Source organism: Pezoporus wallicus, unplaced genomic scaffold, assembly GCF_028554395.1.
Source record: "Pezoporus wallicus isolate ANWC-B61680 ecotype Strahan unplaced genomic scaffold, APGP_CSIRO_Pwel_v1 scaffold_13239, whole genome shotgun sequence".
NCBI lineage: Eukaryota > Metazoa > Chordata > Aves > Psittaciformes > Psittacidae > Pezoporus > Pezoporus wallicus.
Genome location: NW_026642052.1, coordinates 3,145,390 through 3,168,913, shown reverse-complemented (window position 1 = coordinate 3,168,913; position 23,524 = coordinate 3,145,390). Strand labels below are relative to the sequence as shown.

Genomic DNA, 23,524 nt, shown 5'->3' with positions numbered 1-23,524 from the left:
TTTAGACTCCATATTTTGATCACCAGTGTTCCATGATTTGAGACTGTCTTACACAAAGAGATGTGGAACACTCTGACATGAGCTTGTTGGTATGGGAGCTGGGTCTTGAGGATTGTGTGGAGAGTTGTAAGGTCCTGAACAATGATGGTGAAATCATGGTTTTTAGTTGAGCACTGTCAACTCTATGTATTGAGTGAAGTATGCAGATCACACAGTGGAAAATGCCACTGAGACACAAGGGACTAATTAAAAATTTCAGTATTCTTTTACCATAATGTTGTATGTAACTTTATATACCCTTACAGAAAACCGAACTGGAGGGAGAACAGTGAAGTTCTTCAGACATCATGGGAAATTATCAGGGTTCTGAACCCTGCTGTCTGTTGTTCTTTTAAGCTAACACAGTGATATGTAGCAGCAGTTGCTTGTCGCTCCGTACCATGATTTTCTGATTATATTACACAACTGGGCTTGTGCAGACTTGATAAGAAATAGACGTTGCTCGTATGCTGTTGGCCAGTTACCATGGGTATTGCTTCCTTCCTGTAGTACACTTCAAGCCCTCTGTCTTCTGCATGTGCAGGATTATCTGACTTTGTTCATAGGATTCAGTGCTCCAACAGATTTATTTCTAATGTTTTGTGCTGCTGATGTGATGTACAAAAGAATTGTGTGTTGGCATGCCTTTGTGACTAAGTTTTCATCACTGTCTCTTGGGTATTCATCTGGATTTGTACTGAAAAAGTACTCGGTGCCCTGTTAAAGGATTTAATGTCTACTTGCTGGTGGCAGAAACTGCCAGCCTTTAAGAGTCTGTTACTTGAGATGCCTGAACTTCCAGAAATGGTGGAGATGTAGATGGCGCCATCCTGCTGAGCTTGACCCTCTGCCTCCTGTTCCAGTTCCTGCTTCTGTTGGTGCAGGTACTTGAAATGGGGACTGTGTATTGAGCAGGAGCTTTTCCATTCTCTGGCTGCTCAGGTTTGACTTACTGATTCTTTTCAAAGAAAAAAAAAACAAATTTACTCATACCAAAGAATCCAGGTCTTCCTGCAGATTGTCTGCTCACAGCAAGGTTGTTGTCTATTTGTGAAATACTCATTAGGCTATAGAGGATGTGCCTAACTACAGAGGCTCTTGAGCAATGTTTCTATTAGCAAAATCTTGATCTAAGTTAATTCTGAAAGGCAATTTAGGGGAAAGGTGATATATTTTTCATTGTGATTTTTTTTTTTTCTACTTATGATTTCCTATCTTGGAAAAAAGAAAAAATCCAGGTTGCCTTTAATTTGTTTAGACTGTCAAAAGTTATTTGGATTATCTAAGATGCCACAAAGTATCCTGACCATCATAGAGCTACGGTTTGTATCAGTCATCAAGTTTCACATACCTGGGGAAATCTATTTGACCATACTTGCTGGGTATGAAGCACTGTGCACAGGAATTAAGGTGACAGCCACCAAGCAGTCCTTTTCCAGGTTGGATTATTTTTCTTGTGGATAGGTATCAAAGAAATCCTTTGTCATTAATTAGAGCCCTGTGAGTATCCCATTAATTTGGCTGCAAACACCTGTAAGGAGTTCATTGGTGTGCTCGTGGTTCCATGTTCTGATACCTTTATTATATGGATGAAAGGTGTTTTGGTCGTTTTCCAGCACAAGATGAACAAATTTGACTGCAAACTTAAATAGTCTTCTGAAAATAAGGATGATGTGCTTGTGTGCGTGCACGCATGTTTTAAACATATAAAGGGATCAGTCTTTAAAATACGCTCTTATTGTACATTGTTCTGATACTTTCCCCATAATATTCTCATCTGGGATTGAAAGAAATCTGCAAGGAAGAATGCAACTTTAAGATTTGTGCTTATGTGAAGTACCAAAGAGGGGAAAAATAGTAATTGATCTGTGAGATGGTTAAAAGTTGATCTTAGAAATGCTAGTTCTTACTTCCTTCCTGCCTTCTACTTGTAAAATTCCAGACCCTCAAACTTCAGGTGCCGTTCCCAACCTGAACATTGTTACACCATGGCTGAAGATGGCTGTACTGTGTAAGGCACACACACTGTGTAAGAAGTAGCATTGTAACATTTTTTTTTTTCCCTCTGATGAAAAGAATGGTCAGACAGGTTTCTGAGCATGTAAGCCTTTTCTCAAATCCTATAAATACTCTTCTGACAGCACTCACTTGTTCAACTACTGTATATACAACATAGCATCATACTCCAGTTTAACAATGTGGCAATTAAAATCACTCCAGCTAAGTTGCTGTTTGTTATACTTTTAATGCTGACAACATATGTGAATGTTAGTCTTTTGATGAAGAATCAATATTAACATATGCTAAGGTTGGATTGCTTTGCATGATCACCAAGAACTTTTGTACTGTTTTTATCCAGTGAAATGTTTTAAAGCTTGAAAGCTGTCAGGACACGTAATCTGGTCTGAGAAGCTGGATGTGCATTTACAATGGAGGTTTGCATGATTCAATTTTTGTATCAATTATCTTCAGGAATCCTGCTTGGGAAGAACTGGTTGTGCCAGTTGCGTCTGTAATTGATGCATAAAAATGCACTGAAAGTCAGATGACAGTGCTTCACTATGAGTAACCACCTAAGTTAAAGTCTCTTCCCTTCCAATAGGCTGTAGAGCTGAGCTGGGCTTTGTGGCCACTGTTTCTGTCGGGAATCCTTTCAAGAAAAGGTGATGTTGTTCTCGGCGTATCATTTGGTTGTCTCCTCTCATGTGATTTGTCTTCGCAGAACTTGCTTGGAACTGGCCAGTCAAGATCTTGTGTATGAAGAGACTAATGTGTACAGAGGGAAGTCAGATTTTAGCTGTATCCTAGAGACATGTTACAGCAGTCTTCCCCAGAGGAGCAGCTTAAATGAAAGTACTTTTTTCTATAGGGTACCTCCTCCTCTTTTTTGTAAGAGAAAAAATCCTTTTTTTTTTTTTTTTTAATCAGTGCATTATTTTCTCTCTTCCAAGTGTGCTATGACACTATGAAGACTATTCAGTTTAACTTAATATGAATTCCAGTAGGAGCTGCATGGAATGCCTTCGTTTTCGTTGAGTTTCAATACCAGTAAGATTAAGCAAGTATAACATCTAAGGCCTTTCAATTACAATCTTTACTCACAAATTCAGATGTAAATATGTTATGATCTCATTTGCTGATATCCCATACCAAAATATTTATAATTTCTAATGGCATTTCCTTAAAAATGAAAAGTAGCTGTGACTTTTAACGTAGGGATTGTCATCTTCCCAAGCTTAGAAGGGTTTCTATTCTGAAAGCCATAGTGCACTCTAGGAGAGGGGAGAGCCATTTTTTTTCTTTCCTTATTTTCCTATAAGGATAGGATTCAAATAAAGGAATTTGTGGGGAGTTGAACTCCTGCCATGAAGCCACCAATGATGGAGGCAGTGGAACACTGCAGGGATTCAATAGGCATCAATGGATAACAAGTTTGCCTGTGGAGGCAAAACCAGAGGCCCCAGGAGCAGGTTGCAGGTGTGTACTAGGTGGAGTGGCAGCCTAAGAGCTTCCAGCCAGACTTTGCAGTACATCTTGCTGCTTCTGCCCTTACACTGCAACAAAGGCACCTGAGTCAGATTGTTCAGCCTTGATGATCACATTAGTACAATATTATTTCTATCATAAAGCTGTCAACAGTGTGTTCTCAACCCTTCCTACCAAACTGCTTTGGGTTTTTCTTGTTTTCAAATCATTCCTTTATTTGTTTCTTCTGAGGAGAAGGGGAGATAGAAAATCCTCATTGGTTTTTTGGTACCAATGATAAGATTTCCCAACTGGCCTGCTTTCAGCTGGTGGCACAGCAGGCTTTCTTTTAGGAATGATGCACTAACAGGAAATAAATCAACGTGATTTACCAATTATGTTTTTCTGTAATTAGATCATGACTACACATGGGATCAATATTCCAGTCAATTAAAATCAATTGTACTTAAGAGGCTTACTCTGCAGCATATGATAAAGTGAAAATGAGCTCTTGAAACAGCTTAAAACATTGCTTGATGCATAAGTGATGCTTTTTTATGGGATGAATAGTTAAGTTTATAATAGTACTCAAGGAAAGTTTTGTAAGTTGCTTTGGGTCGGTTTTCATTCAAATCGATCCTCACTTGATTCTTCTTTTTTTTTTCTTTAAGCTATAATCTTGTTGATTAATGAAATCACTTTACTCAAAGTCTGTTTTTCAGTTGGAGCCTATTGGGTAGAAAAGCATTGCAAGCAACAGCACCCAGCAAGAAATACTGAAATTATTCCAACCCATGCTTTAGGCAGATGGGAAGAGCTACTGCTGAAAGCAGTGTGTTTTATCTGGGGGGAGAGGTGGGGAGCCCCAGGGAGATGGCCACTGAGTGGGGTGTGTGGAGGATCTTGTACAGCTCCATGTGTAAAAGTGCTCCAGATGGGAGCTGTGCCACGTGTCTGGCTGCTGCCACGTGTCCCCCTGCTGCATCCGCAGGGCTCTGCTGATGGGTGGCAGTTGTCTAAAAATACTCAGCTGTTCTAAGGGTTTGTCCTCACTGCTTTATGCTGCAATCAGATGGTCCATTCAGGGCCTTTTGAAGAGGAAGTGGTTGGTTCAAGCTGGCTGCTGATGCTAGCAGGAGCTAGATCTACAGTTTTGAATGAAGTATTGTCTTCTGCACACAATGAGTTTGTCTTTGGATAGATCACTGGGTAAATCATTGTGACTGATGGCTGTAGTAGTTGTTAATGGTGAGGTGGGAGTGTGCATGTAGACTTCACTAAAACTTCAAAGCATTCTAGGCTATACTGTCTATGCATTTTACTGTTCTGCAGTAGAAGGCCCAGGGTGTAAATGAGTCACTTCCTGTGTTCTCCTTTTCTGGGTTCATTTTTACTTGTCAGCCTTCAGAAAGGCAGGATTTAGGTCTGCCATGGTTTGCCTGAGTTCCTCTTTCTAATAACAAAGAAACAAGAGTTTCTTTGCACTGCAATTGCAGTGCAAGAAAGCACAGATACTGTAGTTAGTCGAACACTAACCTATGCTTATTCTTGTTGCAATCTCTAGAAATAAAGGGATAACTCTAATTTTCCCACTTAAGAACTTTAACCCAAAACTTGCAGATTGCCTTAATACACTGCTATTTCATGTCAGTGCTGAAGTCCTAAAATATCTTTTACCCCCAAGAAGAACTGTACTGAATAGATTATTCAGCAATTTCAGTAGGCTGTGTTACTCAGTAGTGTGTTGCCCATGTCCTGACTTGAAAATGACCTGCCTCAAACAAATCTACTATCATATTTATACAGATCTAGCAAGAGTAATAGCTTCTATCCACACTAAATGAAAAGGGTAATTTAATACTATGGCAGGATTGTTCCTGAGTATTTTAATAATAAAAGATGGTAATATGAGCCACCCAGGTATTGTAATCTAGCAGAGTCTAGCTGCCAAAGTGTTGATGCTGTTGGAGCTGCTTCCCTCATGTTACGGACACGTGAAAGCACAGAATGTGTTAAGGATATGTGGCTAATAGGAAATGAGCTTTAAGTATCACTTTTAACAGTTATGACAAGCTAAAAAGTATTATTTGTAAGGAAGCGAGAGGGTTTTTTTCTCCTCCATTTCCAGTTTTAAAGTTTTTATTTTCGTTTTATTACTCTCTAAAACTCATCAAAATTGGCTGATCAAAGCTGAAAGCTGAAAGGATCCTAAATAGGTGTAACGAGCAGTGTTTAAGATACCTTCTCCTTTGTGGGATAAAGATACTAAGTGGATTGAAGTGTAAGCTTCATTAGTTGTCACTGCAGTTAAAATCTCAGCTGCTTATTGGGTACAGTAAAATTCACATGGCACAGAATATTTTTAAATGCAGGAAGCCACAAATTGGTGGGCAACTGCTTGACTTCTGAGGATGAAGTACAGAGCTCTTCCTGCCCCTACAATTTCAAGGCCAGGGAAGGCAACTTTGCAGAATTCAGAAGATCAGATGCATCAGTGGAAGTTTGTTTTCACTTACTGTTAAGTGAGAATCCAACATGCAGCTGGCATTTGATTCTGTTAGTGCTTATAGGTTGATACTTAAACACCTACATCTTTGTGTAGCCAGTAAGTTTTTTCAGTGTAGTAACCTTCTACCGTGTATGCTGATACACAACACTGGAGGCTTTCGGAGTATTTTTCTCCCCATGGGTTTTTTGGATAACCGAGAAGTCTGTAGAGAGCAATCCTGGAAATACTGGCACAGGTAGCATTGCTGAAACACTTGGCAAAACGTTACTTTGAAGCAAAGCTGGAGATAAATCCTTAAAGGCCTTTAAATACTGTGGTGGGACTGCCTGTCCTAACAGGAGACAACAACCTGCTTTGCTGAAATGTAAAATTGAGAAAACCTTGCTAGACTTCAGTGTGTTTTGTGTTAAACAGAAGCAAGCTCCCAAGAAACCTGAGCCAAAGATTTTCTTTTTCTGTTTCCCAGTTTATACTGCTCAAACTTAATCTGAAATTAAAGGCTGGGAGGTGAAGGTTTTGAAAGACTAACTCTAGCCATGCTCACTAGTAACAAGCAAAGCTGATGTTCTTTGGCTCTGTAAAATGAATGGAGTTGCTGTATGTGTGTTACTGGAAACCCTGAGGAGCCAGATGTAAGGGTTATAAAAACCCAGACTTGTACTTTTTCCATAAGTGTCCTTCTGAAGAAAGACTGGGAAAAGATTTCTTCAAATCTTAGGTTCTCATCCTCTTCCTCTCTGAGGACACTTAATCTCATTTTTCAACACTATTTTACTGCACATTTTTTGTGCCTGTTAGTAATTTCTACATCAAAATGTCTTTCACTCTATTGAGAAGATGTCTCTTTAGCATTGCAGAGTTCAGTGGAAGCAGTTTCATGAATATTGAAGCCTGGAAATAGTCATTGTTTTAAGATAGACTATGAAGGTATGTTGCCTTCCTTCATGTATTTATATTTGTCTGTAGCTTTAAAAAGCTACAATCTCTTCTCCTCAAGACTGAACCTTAAGTGGTAAAGAAGATTATATTCAGGAAAATGTAAATGTTGATCCAGGTTTTGTGAAATTAAACACAGGATGCACTGGAGTCCACCAGTCTGAGCAGATGTTGAGTGATAATATGACACGCACTATCAGTATAAGTACAAAAGAAGCTTTATTAGACATGTGAGATACTGGCACTAGTAACTGCTTCATGGGTAATTTTGGGGATCAGGGGGGCAAACATGAGTGTAGAAAACCATTTGAAGAGGCTTTAGTGCAATAGACTTCCCATGTTGCTTTTGTGTAATTTCTAGAGACAGACAAGTATCAAACTTGGAAAGGTCAGAGATCCTGAGAGATGCACAGGTCTTGTAAGGGAGCAGAACAGAAATGAGCAGAGGGTTTTGAAGAGGGATGGGGAGAAGTGGAATTATGGTTTAAAGTATCAGTTGGTTTAAGGTATCTTTCCTTACACTAGTTTGGTGTATGTACTGAAGTCATATAGCTAAATATGAGCATGAACATACTTACCTACACAGGCAGCTGTTTGTAAACAGTAACTGTGTGCTACGGTGGGTATCTGAACAGCTTAATAATACCAGTTGTGCACTGAAAAGTAGATGGCATTCCTGGGTGACTTTTACAGTCTCTTGAAGATTGCAAGTACTTGAGGTCATATTTGCAACTGATTTGAGGACTTGCAAGCTGAAATGCCCTATTCCTGTGACTCCTTTCCTATATCCTGGGGTTAACTTGGTGCTTTGGCCATTTCAGAATGGTGTCAGGATGAAGCTGATGTGGAATACAGTCCTTTTATTTCTGTGCCACTCAGAATGGGAGGGACATTTCTGACATGCTCTTCAGCTCCACCAAAGAGCATGTTATTTGAGACTAGATCGGAAAGAGAAGTTTTCTTCTGCAACATCAGCACTAAAGTGAAATGTTGGAAGAAAAAGTTGCTGAGATTATTTGGAAGGGTATGGTGCTGAGGCTATGCAGAAAATTGAGGTGAAGGGATCAGTGAGCAGACATATAGTTTATGTAAAATTATGTTTCTACACATCCAGTGTAATCCGAGTCCCTGGAATTGACATTTAAGGCATAAACTGGAAGCAGGTGTTGGTAGTGTTTTATACTGGCAGATGTTCATTAAAACAGAAGTGAAATAATCATTTAGCTTGTATTCTCTTGCTCAAGCACTTACCAGATGCTTGCCCTGCCAGAAGCCTTTTCTGTAGATGTTTCCACTTGTTTGATACTGCCGCGTATGAGATAGCATCAGTATATAGGGAAGCTGTTTGTATATGCAGATATCCTTTTCAGTGTTATGAGTAGCAGGGGCTTTTTGTTAGTGTGACTCATCTTGGAGTCACTCGTGACAGTACACTGCACATTCTGATAGAAGACCCTATATTTGACAATAAGGAGCTGTTCTCAAACCTGTGGTTCATAGGTATGCTTTGTCTCTGAGTACTTCACATATAAGGAGCTATTCTGGGCCCCTTCCCTTTTTTTCTTTTTTTTAAATAAAGCGTGTCACTCTATATGAACCAAAAAGCACTTAAATAATTTACATATAGCACAAATGAAACACGAACGCTGAAGGTGAGAACCATCTGATACGTAGCACTTCGCATGGTTAGAAGTGACAGTCTCCAAAACAGTGAACTGTTACTCTTTCCTGGAAGACTTAACATGGCCTTATCTAGGCTTAGGTTTTAAATGTTCCTTAATTTGATGTCTCTATTTCTCAAGATATGATGCTGTAGAAATATATATATATATATATATATGTAAAAATAGTTCAAGTAGTTCATTACTGGAGCACAGGGCTGCAAAGCAGGGTGTGTGGCTTCTAGTTCTCTCTTTATTGTTAACCATTTGGAAGACATGTGCATGACTTTATTCATTGAACTTCAGTGTGACTGTGTGGGACCACAGTTACAAGCCTAAGCTCCATATCACCTGCAGTCAGAAGAAAGAAGTAGACACTGCTAGGGGAAAACTGGGACATTTCAGAGCTCTTAAGCGATGCCTAAAAATAGGTAGTATGAGGTTTACCTCATCAACTGGCTATAATATCTTACCTTTGTTAAGTATGCAATAGGAGAATACTGTGGTACTAAAGATAAAAGGATGTCCTAGTGGAAGATAAAACTTCATGAATTTTATTTCCGTCAAGTTCTGCCATCACATTGTTATCTTCTGCTCCGGTATCCTTCCTGTAATGTAAGAGGATTAAGTATATATATGTGGATGGGTAAAGCAACTAGGCCTGGTGGTTGTTGAACTATTAACTGTAGAACTTGCCAGATCGCTTTGGCAAAGTGTGCAGGTTGAATGTGTACCTTGGATCTTTTGTGTTGTTACATCAGTAACTAATAAACTAATTGCATTTCAGAATAGTTCTGTACTGGTTTTGAAGTATAAAAAGCCCTCATATATATCCCTCAAGGATTTGCTTGAAAGGTTAGTATCTGAGCTCAGCTGTTGGTATTCTCCTTCTGTTAAGTTTTGAAGGATAGTCTCATAAGTTTTCTTTGGTTACTGTATATGTAAAAGCCTCTGTTAAAATTACTTTTTTTTTTTTTTATGGCCTAGTGCCATGTCAAGAATCTGATCTTAGTTTCCCAACTGAAAGACTGGGTTTTATGATTTGCTGGTTTTAGTTAAGCTTCTGAAACAAACAGTCCTGCTGCCTGATTCTTTCCTTTTCCTTCCATATTCATATTGCCCCACAGCAGACATTACCAGAGGAGCTAAACTGATCCAGCAAAACAAAAGGTTAGTTTTTAGCAGTATCATTTCCCCAGTCTGGTGTATTGTACAGTCACACAGCTACTTCGTGGCACAAAAAAACCCATGTGTGGGGCCAGGAGGGCAGTGAAGTGCTGGGTGTGCACCATCTTCAATTTACCTGGTAAACCACTTGATAAATAGAGGGCAAGAGATTGCAGATGGACACAGAGTAGAAAGCTCTGAAGCAACAGACAGGAATGTTGGGGCAGTATTTATGGAGCAGAGTCAAAACCCAGAAAAAAACTAACATTTTCTGTTTGCTTGTGCAGTCCTGGTCCAGTGCCTATCTTGTATGCTGAATGAGGGGGAATTCCAGTGGGAAAGTGTCATGTAATTAAAGCTTGTGCATAACTTGTTCCAGTAGCCTCAGGTACTCTTATAATTGTGGCAGCCTAAAAATAGTGACTGCTCCCAACTATCAGTGTAATGTGTGGCTTGTTATGGGTTGAGTTGGAGCGTGCTTTGCTTTTCACCCCACAGAGGCATCTTCCCCTATCACCAGACAGTGTGTTATGGAATATATACTTAATTGAGCTGCTCTTTTTGTGGATAGACACATGGCTATTTCCTACATTCAGACAAGCTGCAATATTGTCCTACTTTCAGCCTGTGAAACTACAGAAATTTAGCACAGAAATACTTTTGTCCGCCTAAGGCTGCTCTTCCTCGTGATGTGAAGTATTTTTCCTGTGTTAATGACTGTAATTTTACATAAGTGTTTTTTTATATGTACAGTAATTTACTGTTTCAGATTATGAGAAAAAGCATTCGCGTTGGAGGCTGTAGTGCTTTTCATATTGACTTGACACTGTAGTAATTATTAGTGCTCTGATACCAGATGCTTGCATGGCAAATGTCTGTCATCAGTTGGTGGTGGTGGGAATGAAGCTCAGATACTGTTAAGCATTGAGCTGTTCCTCACTGGTGTAATATTGCTGTGTCCATGAATTAGATGAGAATTCACAGGTTTAAACCAATAGCTGATAAAAGAGCTGATACCTTTGAGAAATAACTTCCCTCAGCTTTTACAAAACTATCTCTCGAAAGCGGAAAACTCAGGTGAATTTGGTTGTCTTAAAGTTGGTCCTTGCTGCTTGTTTTGTGATTCAGGATCAGGCCTTGATAAAGGCCGTGAGCAGCAAATGCAGCCTGGCAACTGCAAACCTTAACCTCCAACAGTGAGATTAAGGAATAAGAAATCCTTAGTTGAGTGTGGTGAAGAGGGCAAGTAACGGTTGCAGATGAATAGACAGTAGGATAAAATGTGAGTCTGCCAAAGATGGTGCCATAACAGCTTGGGTATCTCCCCTGAGTTAGCAGGGGACAGAGGAGAATGACAAACTTAATTCATCGGGATTGAGGCAGAATATGTAACAAGATGTGATGTGGAAGTTGGCTGAACTGTGGAAGAGATTTATATATATATCGTTCAGAGCTGTCCGAGGAGGACAGCACGAGTTGTACTGAAAAGATGCCGTTCCTTGGGGACTCGTTTGAGGGACTGATGGCTGATGAGCACCCTCACTCGGGGCCGCTCCAGGGGCTAGCTCCCCGTGGAGCCCTGCCCGTACCCACCAGCAAACGGACCGGGAGCCAGGAACGGGAGCACGAGTGTGGGTATCCAAATCGAGATGCCGCCTTGTCAGGAATGCAGCTGCGACCGCTGCTTCTAATTCTGGGCAGCTGTGTGCGGAAACGAACATGCCTGTGGCTAATGCACGTTCCTTGTACGAGGTTTCGGTTACCCTTCTTGGACCTAGAGCTGAAGCGGGTTGGGAAGAACGGCTGGACGCGGAGCCGGGGAGGCTGTGCCGGGAGGGGCCGGGCGCCGAGCGTGCTCAGGCAGCGCTGTGCGAGACGGAGAGCGCCGATCGGGTTCGCCGACTCCGCGGGTGATTAGCGGGGCTGGCGGGGCGGGGCCCGCGGGGGGCGGCCCGGGGAGGGCCGGGGCGGGCGGGAGCCCGCGAGGCCGCGGTGCGGGCCCGGGCGGCGCCGCGGCGGTGCGGGCGGGTATGGGGCTCCGGCACCGCCGCCTGTGAGGACCGCAGCTTTCATGGTGAGCGAGGCCGCAGAGGGCTGCGCAGGGCAGGGCGGCTGCCGGGGCTCGGGTCGAGGGGACGCGGTGGGTGGGAGCGGAGGCCGGGTGCCTGTCCCGCGCAGAGCTGCCGGCCGCGGAGCAGCGGTGGAGCTGTGTGGAGACTGCCGCTGTAGAGCCTGGAGGGGTAATTTCCCTTTTGGCTCCGTTTGAGAGTGGTTACCTTTGCATAAGCGGAGCTAGAGCGGGATGACCTTGGTAAAGCGGTTGTGTTACTTTGGGTTCGGTGATGCCGGTCCCCGGGGGAGGCTCGGTGCGTGTGGGAAGTCTCACAGCCCTCTCCCGGTTAGCGCGGGTGATGTGCTCTGGTGAGTTATTTGTGTTTCTCCATAGAGATGGTTCAGGATCCCTTTGTAGGTTAGCTTCTTTTTCTTGAAGAATTACGGAGGATAAGCAGAACTTGAGTTTCTCGCATCTCAACTGCAAAGCTACCAGGTTCCGCCCAGAATTAAACTCGCTTTCAGGGTGTGCGTGTGTGTGATGTTTCTGTGGGTATGTTTGTTTTGCTTTGTTATAAATCAGTGCTTTAATCTGTAGCACGTTCTCTTAGAGCATCTTCAAACCCTGGTTCAGCTATTGTGGCTTAATGCTGAATAGATAAAGATGCAACCTGGAAGGAAGCCTAAGAGATCTCAGTGATAAGGATGTATTCTAAGTCATAAAGGATCAGCTCATCCTAAATTGATCCTAAAATTAACTTGCAGCCATATCAGGTTAGTAAGCCCTAATTGCAGTGTAGGATTTAAGTAGATGCTGAATTATTTGTACCTGTGAGAGGTTTGAGTCTGTCTTATTTGAAAAGAAAAAGCTTAAAATGAGCTATTGTGTGGTTTAGCCTATTGCAGCATGTGGAAATCCTTCTACTTGCTCAGTCAGCAAGATACTCTTAATATCAGTTTGTGGAGGATTCAGTCTGCTTCGCTGCTATATCATACATTGTGCTCTGTTCGAAATGGCATTCTTCTCACTGGAATAAAAGATCATTTTCATGCGCTTTTGTCTGCTGTGACTTTTGGGTGTTTGTTTTTTTTTTGGTGTGTGTGCTTGTTTTTTTAGTTTTCCCTATTTAAAATCCAGTCTTTTGGGTAACGACTGTCACCAACATACATTTTATTCTGTTTTGGCTGCCACTGGAAAGGATGAAATTACTACAAAGGATTTGTAATCTGATAAAACGTGCCACTCCCATTGCTGTGCTGCTCTGGCTGCTTTACTGTAGGGTAGTGCTGAGAACACGTCAGTGAATATTTACTGAAATGCGGGGTGGGCTTTTGCTCTTTAAGAACTGTGAATAACTGTACTAACATGCAAATTGTGTAACTAGCCGCCCATATTCCAAAATAAGGCATTCCTTCAGATTACCTTCAGAATGGTAATGTGGTCTGGAAAACTTTGTGCTGAATGAGAGATTCAAATTGTACTGTGCAGAATAAAATCCCCACTGCAGCCTGGTGTATATGGTTTTCTTACCTTCCAAAAGCAATTTTACTCTGCAGTTGGTTTTCACAGAAAGAAGACCTTGAAAGTAATTTTCATAAGCCTTAATTAGGCAGCTTTTCTGGAACTTGTGCTGTAATATGCATTGGGTGCATGTGTTTTAATGTCAAGTTCTGTGAGGCTTTAGGGAGATCAATATATGATTATTTCTGCGTATTAACAGTTTCTTGCGGATACCAGATGGGTTTTCTTTCACTAGTAGTGTCCCAAAGGAGTAAAAATGCTAGATTTAGGGACAAGGTTCACCTTGTCTGTAGAAGCAGTAATAGAGGTTAATATTTGACTATGTTAATTTGTGAAAAATAGCTAATAAAAAAATCGGTCTTCTAATAGAAACTAGGAGAAAGAATAGACATGAACTTCATTCCTGACACCACAGTGCTTATGGTGCAGCTGAAGCATGTTAGGATGGTGCACTCATACACTGGTCACTGTCAGCCACTTGCAAGGGTTAATAAAGCAAGAATACTGTCATAGCTTTCTGAATATGCTCTTAATCACAATACCTTTCTTCTAGTATTTCTTTGCTTATTTTCTCTCTGGAGGCTTTTTTTAATGAACAGCTTTTTTCAGTGTGAGCTCCATCCGTTTACTAACCAAAGCTGAGTACCCTTCAGTATTTCAGATAAGTTTTTCTTTGTTGTTTAGCTTGTTTTCAAACTGATGTCATGCACAGCAGTATTAACTGGTATCACAGAGCTGGACATTCCAGATTCATGACAGTGTTAGCATCATAGCGATGTGGGTATCAGAGGACTGACTGTCAGGGCAGTGTCCAGTTAACAAATAAGAAAAAAGAGGGTTTCCCTATGACCCGAGAGCTTCATGGGCCGGTACCCATGACTCCCATAGAACTAGTTTGAATTAGAACTGAATTGTAGCACAGAGAGTAGAAGACCATGGCTGTGTTGCTCTGCATTCATGCGTGGGTTTTATCCGTCCTTTTTTTTAAGGTGGGGTTGGTGGAGGTGGCCTTCCTGGAAGCCATAGGGGTCCCATTTTATTTTCTGCATGATCCAGGGTGTTCTGAAAGTGTTGGAAATTTTGAATCTATTACCAAAGAAGTATTGATGTAACTGACAGGTTAGGTTAAAAGAAAGAAATCAGTACCGTTTGGGGAGCTGTTTGTGCTCACGGGAAGAAGTCATGGCTGGAACAGTGTTCATAGTGCTCATTCATAATTAATAGTTTTCACACTATAGTTTCCTATCTTTTATTTTAGTGGAAATAGTATAAACAAGCTACATGTGGAAGCAGGTGGGGTTTGGCAATGGCAAAATTCATTATAAAGTTGAATATAGAAGTATCTGTAATATGGATTTGCTTTTTCCAACAGGCCATTTGACAGTGTTTGTTTGTATATCACTGATACTTTGAATAGTTAATCTTTGCTATAGTACTTCAAGCATTGGAGTAGACAGGAGTTGTGTAAAGGTTTTATCCCATTAGGTCATGTTTTCGGTACATTTATTTCCAAAACAGTGTTTGTAGGAGAAATAGAAACAGCATAGAACATGCAATGCCCCGTCCTCTGATGCAGATCATAGTGATACACTAATTGAGGGTGAAAGGACTTCTGAAGGGCTCACTCCTCTCTCTGAGAGAGCTTAGATGAGGTTCCCAGGGCTCATCCATCTGAACTGTGAATGCTTTCAAGGTTGGAGGTTCTACCATGTCCCAGGGTTTGACTACCCTCCTTTCTTCCTTAAGACCAGAATTCCCCTTGTAGCAGTTTGTGCCTGTTGTCTTCTTGTTCTTTATATAAGTGTCTCAGAATTTTGTACTTTGCCTTCACCATCCCATTACTGCTGTCTGCCAAAGATCCCTATGAAGACTTCTCTTCCGAAGGCTGACCAAGCCAAGGTCTTCACCATCTCTCAGTATGTCACTAGCTCCAGACCCCAGTCATCTTGGTGCTTCTTGGCTAGTCTTGCTTTGGTGTGTCAGTATTTGTATTGCAAACCCAAGTTCATACGTTATGCTCTGTTATGACTTAGGATTGTTGTACTTCAAGGCATTGTAACCTGTGGAGTTGCTGTCTAACCATAATTCGAACTTTTTTGCCATCATTGAACTGTTGCAGCTGAAAATAGCTTGGGAGGAGAAATCATATGATGAGATTTTAAGACAAGAATCCTGTGGTTGTTTTTGCCCTCAGTTTCAAAACAATGTAAATCAAAACAAAAGTATTTTAAACAGGTCTTATTTTCTACCTCAGGTAATATCTGCTGGTTTTAAGGTCCTTTATAGCAGTTGTTTGTAAAAGCTGGCTTTAACAAAAGCCAGAGGAACTTCAGATGTTTCTGCAAATAGAAGGAATGGAAAAAAACATCAAACCTTACTCCTGAACAGAAATTTGAACATTGTTTAGAATTCTGAGGTTGCTTTAGTTGAAAAGCTTTAAGAGGACCCAGTTGGGCAGAGATGTGAAAGCATTATCCTGTAGACTTTTATAGACCCTTTTCAGAATCTCATGTGCATTACCTGAATGTTCTCCACTCTTATAACTTGCCCTTGTCTTTTTCTTCTCTAGGAATATGAAGAAAAAACTGGACGAGCTCACAAACCGCTCTCTCCTAAACAGAATGTGAGGAAGAATCTTGATTTTGAACCACTCTCCACTACAGCACTTATTTTAGAGGACAGACCAGCGTAAGTTTTGGGAAGCACAACACCTAGGGTCTTTTTAAAATTTGCCTAGTGATGCTTTCCTTGCTGTGTATATTTGATGACTCAATGATTTAAAATTTTAAGTAGATTTTTTTCAGGCTAATGAATATGATAGTGGGATGACTGTGAGAAAAATGACTCAAACAAAACTATTTTATAATAAAAGCAACGGCCTTGTATGACAGGAGGTAATTTGGAGAGCAGAGGTCTGGTTTTGAGTAATTCTACCTTTAAACATGAATAAGGGATTTTTATTTTCCCTGAGAGACTGTAAGCATAAAAGTGAAGCTGGTATATGCTACAGAAATTGAGAAGCAAGGATACAGTGTCCTGTTTACACAGAGAAAGACCACACCTCCATAAATAATGAAACAACGTAATGATTGTTCTGCAGTGGGTTCAGTGTTGCATTTTAAAGGTTGTCAAGTGCTTGGTGAGTTGTTTCATGCTTCTGTTGCTGCAAGGATATTCTTGTATATGCAGTCTAACTCCATAGCAATTCACTGGCACCTGTTTACTGTGGTTTGCTTCTGAATTACATATCTTCAGTTATGTTTAGCCATTTTCTGAATGGTACCCAGCTTTACAGGCATGGTGTCTAAATTCTAATATAAGAACTGGCGTAGCATAGGCCTGTGTTTTCATCAACAGATCTGTATGAAGAATGCTCATGTATCAAAGTAGTCTAGTTGCAGGGTTATTTAAGACACTTTTTGGCTTGACTGGTAGACTATGACAGAACTTCTTGGGACAGCTGGAACAATGTACCTGTGATTATTTGTTATAACAGATTTTATTATGTATAGCTGGAAACAACACATATTAGCTTATCTGTTGTATTTAAAACTTGCCTGTTAAAAATCATGCTTAATGGGAGAGAATCTGAGAAGTACAGCAGTCAGATTGTATTAGTGATACGTTACAGGATAACAGAGTTTGGTTTCTTTTGTATTGTTGATAGACTAAGGAACTTGTAGCAGAAAAGGTATTAAGGTTCTAGGCAACTGAGTCATCATGTCTTCTGTCTAGTAGAGAGAAGCTCTGGACAGCAGTGCAGTCTTCCAGTGACTCTAAGGAGTCTGTTTTTAATAGTTACAGTTTTAATACTGATGGGTTGTTTTGGTTTTGTTTTCTTTTTTGGTTTGTTTTTTTTTACCTATCAGGCTTTAAGCAATTTCTTTTTTTATTTCCTGTGACAGAAAGATTTAAAGTGTACAGAAGAAAAATGCAGCGATTTTTTTCCAAGTAACTACTCTTGATTTTGCACTGACTTATAGGGTTTGTTAGTTGAATCTTAATTAGATATTAAACATAGAATCACAGAATAGTTAGGGTTGGAAAGGACCTTAAGTTCATCTAGTTCCACCCCCCTGCCGTAGGCAGGGACACCTCTCACTAAACCATGTCACCCAAGGCTCTGTCCAGCCTGGCCTTGAACACCGCTATCTCCTGTGTATGGTGATGCTGTTAAGAGATAGGACAAATTTTAAGTAGTGGAATTTAAGTTAACAGAATATACATTGTTTCATCTGGTTTTCTTTTTAAGCTTTTCCTAACTTGCATCACTTTTAAGGATTTGGATTTAAAAAAGTTGCTGCTCAGTTCACATAACTGAAACTGGAAAAGGAGCAGATTATTCTCTGTGGTTAACAAAAACACTAATGTGAAAATCTACTTTCCCTGTTCTTGTAACAATCTCAATTTTAAAAGATACTCATAGGTACGTATCGCACAGCTGTGCTTACTTTACAGGTGATATGATTATGTAAATAATAAAGCGTGATACTGTTAATGGTAACTCTGTCAATAGCTAACAGCTGCCTCATGTGTGACACCTTACAGGAATGTGAAAGTGAAGGCATCTGTTTTTCAGTAACCAAAGATACAAAGTGTGCTAGGAACACAGTACTGTGTTCACAGGAGAACAAAGTACTTAGTCATTTCTGTTCGGATGTTTTGGTGATCCTGTAGTTGTATGAGATACATAGTTGTTATGTTAATTGCAAGTATGATTAGCTTAAGTTTATGTGGTCTGACATAGGAGTATGTGGATTTGTATGGCAGAGGTGTTACAGGCCTTAACCACAAATCAAAATGGCTATGTTGATGTTGATAATGGGAGCATATAGAGGATGACTTCAGTGCCACTTCTTGCTGTAGAAGTGCAGGGGATGAATTAAGCTTTTAAAATAGAAATGGGGCCTCAGAGAGCAGAGGGGAAAAAAAAGCTGGTGTAGGGAGTCATTACTGTAGGGGTAGAGAAAGTTGTGGGTCTAACATTTAAACAAGGTGCATTTTAAGAGAGAGTATGGTCTTGTATCTTTTCTGCAGAGATCAGTTTAAAACAAAACTACCAGCTTGGCATATACCAGTATAGTCCCTTTGTTTCTGAAGATCAGCCTGCGGGTTCAGCTGGTTCAATAATAAAAATGCTGAAATTACCAAACATAAGGAAATTACTCAGCATATTTTGTGTATAAAAGTAGTCAGAACTGGTCAATGTTCTTTCCTTCTCTTCTGCTGACGCTGGCAACAAAATTTCTTTCCAAGGATGTGTTGCTCTGTTCTTTGATCAAATATTTTGACAGGAGCAGTATATGTTTTTCTTTGAGAAGGGTCTAGAACTTTCTTCAGACAGGCATGCCAACTTTAAATACTGATCATTATTCTTTTAAATTCAAGGAACCTCCCTGCAAAACCTGCAGAAGAAGCTCAGAAACACAGGCAGCAGTACGAAGAAATGGTGGTTCAAGCAAAAAAAAGAGGTGATGGAATTTCTTGTCTTCAGAGGAGAGAAATGAAGTTAAGGGGTATTTCTAAGCCTGAAATGCACTTGTGTCAGTCTGTTGCGCTGTAATGTGAGGGATCTGTACTTCCCCTCAAAGTAGAATTGATCCAGAGAAGAGAGGAATGAAGGTAGTTTTACTAAAAAGGCCCACCCCAAGCTGAAAAACAGTCCTAGACTCCAGCAGAATAAATGAGTGGCATTTGTTTGTGGGTTTAAACACAAATATATCGAAGTAGCTCATCAGTCAAATTAGTGAAGATTAGAATTATTTAGATAACTGCACGTTACTTGATAGTTTCATGTTGGGATCAACTTCTTCAGGCTGTAGTATATAAATACATAATTTTCCATGTGGGAAAATGTACCTAGTCATGTTAATTTGATAATTGAGTCTCCCACCTCAGATTTATGGCTTTCCCAGGTTTTTTTCCTCATAATTTCTTGTCTGACATTGTTCACAGAAGTGTCTCAGTGACATTGTACCGTGCACATCAGGTAGAGGTGACAGCAGTGGCTTCTTTCTGCTGATATTTTTGACCACCTGGGTTTTCTAATTAAAAACAAGCATTGCAATAATAGGGAATACAGATTCACAGAAGTTGTGTCCAGTGAGAACTACTGGAAATGTTGAGAAGTCCTGAGCCAAAAGAAACTGTGGAAAGGTGATATGAACACAGGATTTACTTACTTTCTGCAGTTGACATATTAATGAAAATATCCTTTTGTGGTTTTGAACGTGATACACCTACCAGTGAAGGTCATGTGACTCTCATGTTAATATATCCATTTAACATGTAGTAATCCAGAGTTGTTCTATCTGTTTTCTTTGTACAAAGGATAGATGGATTGAAAGAAATGGGATGATGCTCAGGTTAGGCAATGCGCCTTGTCCTTGAGCTGTCTTCACTGGACTGGAGTATGTCATTCTGTCCAGATAAACACCCTGACAAACCTGTTTTCCCCAAAACCAATCCAGATGAACAGCTTTGCAGAGTTATATATTGTGTGGAGGTCAGGAAATCAGAGTGTAAACACCCTCTTTTTGTTTAGAGAAAAAGTCAAAGCCTGCACTTAGGCAGCCTTACGATATGCTCGTATCAAAGCAAATACTGCGAGGAAGTTGGTACTGTTCTTCTTAGGCACAACTTCTATTGGCCTCTAATGTGGACCCATCAGGTTGTATGTGTTCATTCCAAAGACCTTGTTCATGGTACTGCTGTTCTTCAGTTAGTTTTGCTTGTCAGGTCAGTACCTTCTGATACTGTAGACTCTGTGTTTATGTGTGCATGCACATGTCCTAACACATTTTCCAGTGGGAAGAATAGTAGTTGATGATGCAATAAGAAGAAATACTGAATGATAATGAAAAAAAGTCGAATATGTTTAAGCTAACATGAAAACTGCCTTCTTTTTAAGGAACTGAAGGTTTACAGTGGTGTATGACATTTAGACTAACCACACACTAAGTAGCATCAAAAATGGGACTTTTGTGATTTTTCTGAGTTATCTAAATCATAAGTTACAAAGACAACATGTAACAGAGAAAACAAAATGCAAAACTTGTATTATTTTAGCCTGTATTGTTGAGTCTGCCGTAACAAAAGGGGTGGGGTTTTATTAGCAAACATTCTGACTTGTCCTTCTAGGTGGTGCTCTGTTCGTTGTCAGAGATGTGAATTCAAAGTTACTAATGTGGATAGATTTGAAGGGTCTAAGGAGCCATATATTATCTAAATCCCTTTGTCCTATCCCTCAAAAATGGGCCTAATGCATAGTTTGACTTTATCCTTTATTCACATTTGGCATCATTGCTTAGCTTGCTGTATGTTTGGGAAATGCTTAGAATTTGAACAGTACTTTTAGGTGAATATACTGTGATTGTACATGGCTCTGTGGCTGTCACTAGCTAACTCTGGATATTTGGTTTTTGGTTTTAATAACTTAAGAAGGAATTACTGCTTTTCTGCAGAGCTTAAAGAAGCACAGAAGAGAAAGAAACAACTGGAAGAACGCTGTAAACTGGAAGAGAGCATTGGCAATGCTGTTCTAACTTGGAACAATGAAATCTTGCCCAACTGGGAAACTATGTAAGGCAGTATGTTATACTATGTTTTAATTAAAATTGCTGAGTCTGTATCCTGAAAAGTTACAAAATTAGCAAGTATTACTTAAAATGGTCTTGGATGCTTTTGTTTGAAAGTCACTTTTGGACAGTTAACAAAGAAAATGAGCAACTTATATTTCCTTATTTCTACAAGGTGGCTGTAAGTGATGCAGTTCTAATTCTTACTGTGTATCTTTAATGGAGGTTTAGGATATAAAAAGCCTGTATAAACGCTAAGAGGTGATCTGTGGTAGAGAATGTAGAAGTAGGAATCATGATGCTTAAACACCATGCATTTATCAGAAATGAGCTACTTGAGCTGTTGATATTACAGTATCAGATGTTGATTGAAGTACATGTATGTTATTATGAAGCCTCTTTAATTATACAGTGCTATACCTGCTGGGATAATCAGTGATGGAAAGAGAAGTAGCTAGAGAGTTATTTGAAAAAATAAATATTTAAGTGCTAAAAGATTTCCTGCAGAGAGACAACACAGGCAATTGGTAAGCTACCTTCCCTGTCTGTAGTGCTGCATGGCCTTTGTTAGTCATCTTAATAAAACCAGCCCCCCCCCAGCCTCTGAGTGTAACAGCACTTTGATTGGTGTTTAGGTGCAATTCTGTTCCTCCTTCTGGGCTCTCAGATTGATGAACATAAGCTGCAGCCATTTCAAAGCCTGTGTTCTGTTAAAAGGGCTTTAATGCTCTCACCTGAAGTTATTACTTGTTGTATCTTCATGCATTTTAGTGGAGGGCTAGAGCTGCAAAGCTGGGTGGGGAGCTGCACATCTCATTAGCACAGCAGGGTGAGGACAGAGCGGGGAGAGGGTAGACCTCGATAAGTTCCTGTATTTAATCTTGCATGGAAATACCCAGTTTTTAGGGGGTGGCCTAGATACAGATTTCCTTTTCACTTGCTTATTTTTGACCCCTGTGGTTCTTGCTGGTCAAGTGTGGTTGCAAATTCTGGGTATTTTGATTGTCGCGCATCTGTCAAAATAAGCAATTAACTTGGAAGGAATTGAACTTTTCTTCACTGTTCAAAGCAGTCTGCAAATCACATTTGACTTCTTGGCCTGTTGATGTTCATTTTGGTTTGGATGCCTTCACCAGTGGTAGGAGGACACATTTGTAATTCAGCTGGCAATGAAATATGTCTTGGAATAATCTGTTTTCCTTTAAACAGGTGTTGTTCCCGTAAAGTGCGAGAGCTGTGGTGGCAGGGCATTCCACCCAGTGTGAGAGGCAAAGTCTGGAGCCTGGCAATTGGCAACGAGTTAAACATCACCCATGGTGAGGCTGATGTTTTGTCTGCATTGTCTTACAAAGAGAAATAGTACAGGGACGGTTCTGTATTTGTTCTGGTGTATCAGAACCTGGGGTGTGGGTGTGAGATGTTATCTAGTTATGCTCTTTTTGAGTTGCTTTGATGTGTTTTGTTAAAAAATATCGTGTCTTTTAATCTTGTAGCTGCTCTAGGACTGCTGCTGTGAATTGTTTCTGATTATTGTTGTCATTGTGGCTTGCTTTGATGTTAGATGGAGATGGGAGGAATTAATGACTCGAGCTTTTTTTCTCTTTTAGAAACTTCGAATCATTAATTTTGCAGTGCTTGTGAGTGTGCATGTAACGCGCTTCCTTTGATTTAGAGCAGGGCAGTGGGTTTGTGAGAGATTAGAAAACCCCTGGGAAAATTTGTACTTTTGTTCATGTGTGTTTGTGAAAATGGAACTAGTGTGATATTTCAGAGTACAGAAAAACACAGCTCTGAAAGACTAACATAACGTAATTCCAACATGGAAATGCAGCAGACTGCCTGTACTACTGCTGCACTGTGCTACTTTCCTGTGCTTGGCTTAGTTACCTTTGGTGTAGTTCTTCCATGGAATTTAGTAGACTTATCCCAGTTATCCATTCAGACTGTAATTTTGAACATCAGTGCCCTGTAAGAAAAGTAATTACCTCAACATAAAAGGAAACTTGTGCCTAGGTTGCGTTTCCTTTTCACTTAATCTGAAGTTGTAAGTTAGTTTGGAAGCGTAACCTGCTTAGAAAGTTCAACTACTATGTTAGTAACTTATAATGGCTGGGGCAGCATTGCTTATATGGTAGGTAATTGTCATCTGACTGGATATGAGCGTATCTGCTCTTGTGAGACCTCACTTGGAGTATTGTGTGCAGTTCTGGTGTCCTCAACACAAAAAGGACATGGAACTGTTGGAACAAGTCCAGAGGAGGGCCACGAGGATGATCAGGGGACTGGAGCACCTCCTGTATGAAGACAAGCTGAGAAAGTTGGGGCTGTTCAGCCTGGAGAGGAGAAGGCTGCGTGGAGACCTCCTAGCAGCCTTCCTGTATCTGAAGGGGGCCTATAGGGATGCTGGGGAGGGACTCTCTCCATTAGGGACTGTAGTGACAGGACAAGGGGTAAAGGGTTCAAACTTAAACAGGGGAAGTTTAGATTGGATATAAGGAAGAAGTTCTTTACTGTAAGGGTGGTGAGGCACTGGAATGGGTTGCCCAAGGAAATTGTGAATGTTCCATCCCTGGTGGTGTTCAAGGCCAGGTTGGAC

At 40.4% G+C, this 23,524-nt stretch overlaps 1 protein-coding gene across 4 annotated transcripts in view; it reads left to right on the top strand.

Annotated features, from left to right (window-relative positions):
• Window positions 1–23,524, top strand: part of TBC1D14 (TBC1 domain family member 14) — a 71,583-nt gene that overhangs the window by 26,241 nt on the left and 21,818 nt on the right. For 3 of the 4 annotated variants that reach the window (XM_057426847.1, XM_057426849.1, XM_057426848.1), the window contains exons 4-7: window positions 15,921–16,039; window positions 18,740–18,822; window positions 20,815–20,932; window positions 22,138–22,244. In XM_057426847.1, the coding sequence (XP_057282830.1) occupies window positions 15,921–16,039; window positions 18,740–18,822; window positions 20,815–20,932; window positions 22,138–22,244 (427 nt within the window). Of the gene's footprint in view, window positions 1–11,726; window positions 11,852–15,920; window positions 16,040–18,739; window positions 18,823–20,814; window positions 20,933–22,137; window positions 22,245–23,524 lie in introns of those variants that run through there. The other variant, XM_057426850.1, reaches the window with a different exon arrangement.